The sequence below is a fragment of the Gekko japonicus genome, unplaced genomic scaffold (genome assembly GCF_001447785.1).
Source record: "Gekko japonicus isolate JY-2015 unplaced genomic scaffold, Gekko_japonicus_V1.1 scaffold244, whole genome shotgun sequence".
Classification (NCBI taxonomy): Eukaryota; Metazoa; Chordata; class Lepidosauria; order Squamata; family Gekkonidae; genus Gekko; species Gekko japonicus.
In genome coordinates this window covers 229631-238117 of record NW_015165838.1, presented here as the reverse complement: position 1 = coordinate 238117, position 8487 = coordinate 229631, and the positions used below count along the sequence as shown (strand labels likewise).

The following is an 8487-nucleotide window of genomic DNA, read 5'->3' as shown; positions in this document are numbered from 1 at the left end:
TACTGGTATCTCCAGTTAAACAGATCAGATAACAGCTGGTGTGAAAGAACTCTGCCCAAGGTGCTGGATTGACACTGCCAGTCAGAGTAGACAGTATTGACCAATGGCTGGACTTGGTGTAAGGCAGCTCCATGTGTTCATGAAAAATATTATATATCTCTGTACTTGTAGACATTGAAGTTCTATTCTTATTGACTCCTTTGATTTGCATCCTTTTTCAGGCAAGAAAACAGAATCCATCAAGCAACAGAGCTATGTACTTGGACAACAAAGATGACAGTGCAATATCTAGAAAAGTAGATATGGAGTTGACACAGGCTCAGCATGTGGATTTGCTTGGAGACATGGCAGCGGAACCGATTTCCAACAATTTCGGTGAGCTGAAGCTGCTGAAGGAAATGATGGCTGTTCAGGTAGAACCACAAAACCCCTATCCAAACAGTGTCCGTGAACCAGACTGTTGCATTACACTGGGGAAAGAGTTCAGTCCATTGGCTTTTCATGGGAGGTAAGACACACAGCAAACAAAATCTGTTTCTTCAGATTCATCTTGTTTTTATTTTCTGACTCATTTATCAATACATGTTTTGCTTAATATACCTTCCTGTAATATCAAACGTGGGGAGAGAGGGTTTAGATAAGAAGCTACCAGCAGTTTGACTTGCCTAGGGAAGGAGATTCTGAGATTCTTTCATCAGTTTTCATAACTAATACATGCTTTTATGGCTTCCATGGGTACATTTCCCCCCATATTTTCCAATATCTGTTTTTTTCTTACCGATCTTTTAGTTATGCACACAGGATTTTGTACTGTAAAACTGAATAAATTATTGGTATACTGTAAGTCCGTGTTAAGAACAAATTCCATAACTGCTGTTGACTGCTCTGAACGTAAGTGACCTATAATATTATAATATACTAGTGATTAAGGCCCATTGCGGAAAGGAATGCAACAAGCTCTAGGGAGACGGTCTGGGAGAATGCTCCTGCCTGCAAACGTGGTCCGCATCCACCCCACAGATAGCTATCTAGAAGGCGGGTGTGTGTGAAGAGAGGCCGGTGACAGGCGGCGCAGGAGAGGCCGCATGCTACCCGGCCGTCCCAGCGGCTCCAGACAGTGGCTGGGGGGGGAGGGGAAGACAGCTTGCACGCTGGTGAAGGATGATGCATGGCAGCTAGCCGTCCCGGATGCTTTAGAAGTGGGGGGAGACGGGCCGGCGACGTGCGGTGCACCGGGGATGGAGAGGCCATATGCCATCCAGGCCTTCCAGCGGCTGCAGAAGTGGGGGAGGGGAGGTGGGACGGTGACATGTGACGTGCCGGAGACGGAGAGGCCAGACGCCGCCCAGCCCTCCCAGCGTCTCCGGACCGGGGGGGGGGCGAAGACGGGCCAGCATGCTGGCAGCGAGGCTGCCCAGCGACTTTAGAAGTCAGGGAGGTGAAGATGGGCTGCTGTCGGGCGGCGTGGCAGGGAAGGACATGGCCCACACTACCCGGCCCTCCTGGAGGCCTCCTAGTGGTTTGTGGCGACAGGTCAGGGGCGGAGGTGCTCACTCCTGTCATAGCAACCGCCGCTAGCCACTGCTTGGTCCTCGGCCACTTGCGAGTCTGCTGGGGCCCTGTGCCATTGCCCCGCGGAGCGCTTGTGGGAGTGGATGGGGCCGCGTGAGCGGCTCGGCCAGGAGGGAAGAGGCGGCGGCCTCCTCCTCCTCAGGGCTCTCCATGAGGGAGATGGAGGAGCAAAAGAGTGCCACGGCTGTCTTTGGCTCCCTCAAAGAGGATGACGCGGGGCCATTGGCCGCCCTCCACCAGGGCTTCTGTGCCGCCTGGGCCGGCGTCCCCCAGGCCGGCCAGCTACATCCGTGGAGCATCAGCGAGCATCCGGCCCCTCCATCAACTCCCAGGACACTGAGGGCAAGAGGCTGCACGGCACGTCTGTGGGCGGGAGGAAGGGAATGCAGCCAGTGGCCAGGGACCCATTTTTGAGTGGCACTTCATGGAGCCTATTGATTTTGCCACGCATCGTATCTTGCCACCCAAAATTACAAATATATATAAGGAGAGATAATACATGACCTTTCAAAGTTCATTATTTGTCATGATGAGAGTCTATTGGAGGATACTTAGTGCTGTTCACTGTGGATACGGAACAAGATTTCACTCAAACCAAGTGTGCCATTTTTGTGTAATATTAGTTTTTAACAAGTCACTCAAAATTACTTTGTTTGGGTGAGAATTTTAAATCTGTTTGTAGCCTCTGTGGAAGAAAATATTATACTTTTCTGGAAGAAGGAGGTCATTTTCCACTTACTGTTTCCCCCAGTTAACGTTGCCAGATGGTTTCAACAAAAATACTGGGCACACTCGAGAAAAATTCGGATGCCCCCTCCCCCTGAACACACACAATATGGGAAGTTTAACATTGCCATTCTACATTCTATCTTATTTTTTCTTGATTAATCAAATCAAAAACTAGGATCACGAAACTGCGGAGGAAATCGGGCGAAGCTGCGAGTCAAAATGCAGCCCGGCAGCCTCGGGTGTGAAATTAACATGTTTTGTCGGGGCAAACGGCGGCTGTGCTGTGAGGCAACTCTATTGCAAAATCCCCCATGGAGTGTCAAGCTATCTTCAAAGTGGGTAGTAAAAGGGCCATATTGACCTATTGATTCACAATGGCTGATTTCGCACTAGAGCTGCCTCGATGTTGCGCCGCCGTTTGCCCCGATACTATTGGTCAATTTCACATCCGAAGCTGCGGGGCTGCATTTTGACTCGCGGCTTTGCCCGATTTTCCCCACAGTTCCGTGATCCTGTTTTTTGAGGATCACGAAACTGCGGAGGAAATTGGGCGAAGCCGCAGGTCAAATGGAGCCCCACGGCTTCGGGTGTGAAATTGACCAACAGTATCAGGGCAAACGGTGGTGCAACATCGAGGCAGCTCTAGTGCGAAATCAGCCAACTTAAAGGGGTAAGTGTGACAGAAAAATTCTGCTTCCAATTCAGGCTAACAGTTTACAGCACTCACATTCTGCAGTGGTTGAATTAGAGATGAAGTGCTGTTTTACCTGTAGGCCATTAGCAACAATAGAGATGACCAGTGGAATCAAATCATTTATTTGCTAAAGGATTGTAGTAGAGGCTGTAACATCAGCTAATAATTGGAGTTTGCATGTCAAAGACTTTGTCCCATGGGGCAGCTGTTTTGAGTAGAACGCATAAGATGTCCTTTAAAAAGATGGGCATGGAGCTTATCTGTATCCCATTTTACTCCCTCATAGGGAATCAAAGTGTCTTGTAACATTTTATATTTTCCATTCTATCCTTACCAGAACCCTGTGAGACAGGTCAGGTTGAGAGAATGTGATGGGCCCATGTGAACATCACAAGCAAATTTTCAGAGAGAATGACACTTGGACCTGAGTTGTATTAAATTTCAGTCTGTATTGTTTATATTGGGATTTCATTGCACAGGAGCTGTTTTGAGAACCGGTTTTTAGGCAAAAGTGGGATTTTAAAAAATCCATATCCATAGGCATTAGAAACTTCTTGTATTAAAAAAAAACCAAGACAGAGATTCTCGGGAAGTTGAACCCCCCCATCTACTATCACATTTGCAACTTTCCTGAAATCCTAAGGAAGCAAGACATAGAGAGTCTGGGTGAAGAGTCCTGACTTGAGCCCCACCACTATGCCAAGTAAACAGAGCTGTGAAAGGCACACTTGCATTCCCCACAAGGTGGTGAGTATTATTTGAATCAAACCAAGTGCTTCCCTGCTCATTCAGAGTGAATCCCCCCTCCCGCTTTGACCTCAGTTACCTTTACACCAAATTTAAGGGCAACTAGGATTCCCATTCATCCACAATTTGAAACCATGATTTCATATTGGTTTTAACAGGATCCCTGATGAGCACCATCACACTTTTTGCATGAAAGAGTTTTGCTTTCTAGCAAACCTGCAATGTTTACAATTACTTAAAAGGTAAAGGTAAAGGTTCCCTTGCTCGAAAGGAAGTCGAATCTGACTCTAGGGTTGCTGTGCTCATCTCCGTTTCAAAGCCGAAGAGCCAGCGCTGTCCGAAGATGTTTCCGTGGTCACGTGGCTGGCATGACTAAACACCAAGGCGCACGGAACGCTGTTACCTTCCCACTGAAGGAGCAACTTTAAAAAGGGATCAGATAAATGTATGTAACGGCCCAGCAATGGCTATTAGTAGGGTTGCCAACTCTGGGTTGGTCATGCGGCACCCGGGTCTCGAACTCCTGAACTACCAACCTTCCACAGCCTGCAGTTCAGCGTCTTAACCACTTGAGCCACCGCAGCTCCTTTTACAATTACTTTTACAACTACAATTACTTACATCACTTAAAAAAAATGCATTTGACTGATTGATCTCCACAAAATATGTAACTTGCTGTAATGGGATGGAACAACAGCCAAGAAGAGAAGAGAAGAGAAGAGAAGAGATTGGATTTATACCCCGCCCTTCACTTGGAGTCTCAGAGCGGCTTACAAACTCCTTTCCCCTCCCCTCCTCACAACAGACACCCTGTGAGGTGGGTGGGGCTGAGAGAACTCTGACACAAACTGCTCTTTCTCAAGAACAGCTGTGCCAGAGCTTGTGACTGACCCAAGGTCACATCAGCAGGTGCAAGCGGAGGAGTGGGGAATCAAACCCGGTTCTCCCAGATTAGAGTCCGCACACTTCACCACTACACCAAACTGGCTCTCAAGAGCTAAAGCAACTTTAAAAAGGGATCAGATAAATGTATGTAACGGCCCAGCAATGGCTATTAGTAGGGTTGCCAACTCTGGGTTGGGAAATAACTGGAGATTTTGGGGATGGCGCCTGAGGAAAGTGGGGTGTGGGGGAAGGGAAGGACTTCAATGAGGTATAATGCCACAGAGTCCACCTTCCAAAGCAGCCATTTTCTCCAGGAGAACTGATCTCTGTCATCTGGAGATCAATTATACTAGCGGGAGATCTCCAGCCACCACCTGGAATTTGGCAACCCTAGCTATTAGCCAGCATGGCTCAGTGGTCTGTGTTCTCATTTTTTAATTTCAACCGTTATCATTTGCCTTTTCATAACCTGATAAGGTAGGATAGACGAGGCAGTATACTTTACTGACAGGTTCTCAATGACAGCAACAGAGCAAATTTTGGCCTACAAACCCTGCTTGTGAGGTTTCTACTAGAAACATAATTCTGGACTAAGCAAACTACTGGTCTGATCCAGGAGGGCTTTTCTTATGTTCTGAAGACCCTTTCAATTAATGGGGCAGCTAATATTTGGGGGGGGGGAAAAAGCTAAAATACAAGTTGTTTGGGGTTGTTTATTTTTAAAGTAAGGGAGAGGCTCCACTTCAGAAAAACCATACCACTTCTCTCTCCCCCCCTCCCTCTCTCACACACACACAGAAGAGAGAATGCCTCTTTGAATGTTAGTAAAGCCATTACCCTCCCCTTTCACACTTCTCTTTCAAGAAGGCAGTGTTACAGACAGTGTTCCCTCTAAGCTGAGTTAGTGTGAGCTAGCTCACAGTTCTTTAGCCTCCGGCTCACACATTCTTGTCTTAGCTCAGGAAGGAGGGCTCCAGAGCAAACTAATTTATGGAGTAGCCGAATGGCTGGCTCACAACTTTAATGGCAGTAGCTCACAAGACTCCACAGCTTAGAGGGAACATTGGTTACAGGTGTGGATGATTTGCAGCCCAAATGCTCAGGTGTGCATGGTTTGCAAACCAAGTAAAGATGGGGAGAAAGGAAGGGCACCAATGAAGTAAACAAATCAAGTATTATTTTATATGCAACTGTATTATTTTATATGCAGACTACAGAGTTTGGTCAACTAAAATGTCCACAAGTGATGGGGCTAGCAACTAACATCTCCACACGTTCTCCTTTTGCCTCTGGTGCAGTGGGAAAGAAAACAGAGTTATACCTCTCCCCCCTTCTTCCTCTGTCTACAACATGAGAGGGGGGGAGAAGGGAGTGCAACTGATGTTCATCTGTACCCTGCAAGGCTGAGCACCAGCATAAGAAGCCCCTTCAACCAGGACCCCTCACTATGCTGTTATGAAGCAAGAAGACTGCCATTTCCCCTTCCCCTTTGATTACTGGGGAGAACAAAGCTTACAGTCCACAGCTGCTGCTTTGCACTTCTGTCCTGATACCTTCTTCGCCCAGCTGTCTTTGGTTGGCGAGGGCTGCCAGAGCAGGCCCATCCCCTCCACCCGCATCCCTGCACTTCCTCCAGCCGGCTGTCTTCTCTCCTGGCCTGGGCAACCCTAAATTTTTTCTCAGTTTTTGTACTGGACAGTAAGTGAAAAACCTGGACTGCCTGGGCCAATAGTGGACAAGTGGCAACTCTACCTGCAGTATCAGTTTTGACTCCCTTCCCCAAGAAGGGAAATTTTGAATCCTCTCTTCTAAATTTCAGGCAGGTAGGAAGAGCATCCCAGTTGTATAGACTATTAAAATACTCCGTGCAGAGCAAGGATGAGCAGATATGGACTGGCTTGTGAGAGAGCTTCCCCCTCGTTCCTGACTTGATGCTCAAGTGCGATGTGGTGAGGTATTTGGAGTGCATAGGCAAGGACAGCCGAGCCCTGCCCTGCTTTTCCTTGCTTGGATCTATTTCTTGTTCCCTCCCACCTGAGCTCTGAAACTGGAAGTCAGTCAGACTAGGGAAAAAAATCTTCAAACACTGGAGTGTGGGGTTGCCAACCAGCAATGGGGGGGGGGGAGCAATTGGAGGGGCAGAGAGTTGGGGAAATGGCATCATGGGATGCTCTAGGAATTTTCCAGATCTCTATGGATATGGGGAATTCCCAGAGCATTGCACAATGCTGTGTCTTCCCTGTTTTGCTCCTGCTGCTCCACTGAAGGAGGGTGGGGGCTGAAGTAGCGAGGGGAGGGAGGTTGCAGCCTACTAAGTCAAACTGGAGTGAGATGGGGGATGGGGCCTTCATGATCCATGCACTTTGTTTTTGCTTTTAAAAGAGACACTGACTTTCTTTGCACATTAGTGTGTGGGGTTGTTACTCCTTTCCTCCTCCCAGGGCTAATAGCAGCTGGGAGGAAGGTTGTACTGTGGAAAAGGTGCCGGTGCTTAGTGCCCTTCTCTGAAATTACAGATGGATCAACAGTTCCACTTACCAAGAGAGATAATTTGATTCTTCTGTATCACTGATCTTCTTCATATATCTAGTTCAGTGTGTGCACATGCACACAGTTGGGGAAGGGTGTCTTAAGGGCAATTCATGTATTACAGAGTGGTGAGAAGTTGTTTGGAGGAGAAAGCATTAGAGACTCATGGTGTTTTTTCTAGTGTTTGCTTCGTTTACAAATGTACAAGTGGAGTACAGGTGGGGGCAAAGAGGCACTTCTGCAGGACTGCAGATCTGCTACCTCATATCAGTTTCCTAGAGAACAGACAGATCCTTTATTCTCAAGGTGGTCTGGCCCACTCTGTGCTCTGACTGTTTCTCTCTTCCACTTTTCTGGAATCTAAACTCTGCTTCTTGCACAGGCACACACCTGTTCCTTCCCTTCAGCTAGGAGAGGGAGCTCACCTAAACCATGATGGGCACTTGGCTAGAGGAATTTTACTGATGTCTAAGGTCCAGTCAGGAAGATATCTATACCCATTAAGACATATTACCATTCCTTTGCTATACTGGATAGAATTGTCCAGAGTATTCAGAATTCAAACGTTATGTTTGGCCACTAATGCAGCTCCAGCGATGTATTCACTTAGGAGATGTATAGTACCAATAACTAAACATAATATCATAATTTCAACAACATACGTTATCAGTGTTAAAAACAGGGGTGTAAAAACAGCATAAAATGACCATCAAAACAGCATCTATATATCTAATAGCCAAGTTGCCCCCGGAGTGCGGATCGCTAAATCAGCGCTCCGGGGGCAGCTGGGGGGCAGGGAGAGTTTTGTGCACTCTTGGGGCAGTCCCCAGGGGTGCACAAAAATCTAAAAACTAAAAAAAAAATATCGGGGGGATATTTAAATCCCCCCCAAAGTGCCAGAGCGTTCCGTGCGCATGCGCACGGAACGCTCTGCAGAGGCCGCCGCCGCCATTTGGAAGGCGAGCAGCAAGCGGGGAGCAGGGGGGGCAGAGCGGCGAGGCCGCTCGCCCCTCGGCTCAGAGCCAGTGGGGGGTGGGGAGAGCAGCGAGGGGCGACGGCGCGGCTTCCCTCCCTCCCCTCTCGAAGCCGGAGAGCTGCCGCCGGTCACCAGGGCAGCGGGCGGGCGGCGGGAGAACGGCGCGGCTTCCCTCCCTGCCTCCTGGGCCGGCCGGAGGCCCTTGCAAGTCCCACGGAGCGGGAGGGGGGCGGCCAAGCGCAACGGCTCTCGCGCCGCCCCTTCAGGCCTCTGAGGGTCTGTTCTTGGGGGGGGAGACAGAGAACGGGGAAAGACAGAGACGGGGGGAAGAGGGAGAACAGGGGGGAAAGAGAGG

General features: G+C 48.7%; 1 protein-coding gene across 1 annotated transcript in view; it reads left to right on the top strand.

Moving 5' to 3' along the window:
• Positions 1 to 254: 254 nt before the first annotated feature.
• The window catches only part of OCA2 (OCA2 melanosomal transmembrane protein), a 205010-nt gene continuing 196777 nt past the window's right edge, over positions 255 to 8487 (top strand). The window contains exon 1 of the mRNA XM_015410957.1: positions 255 to 508. Within this exon, the coding sequence (XP_015266443.1) occupies positions 255 to 508 (254 nt within the window). The remainder of the gene's footprint in view (positions 509 to 8487) is intronic.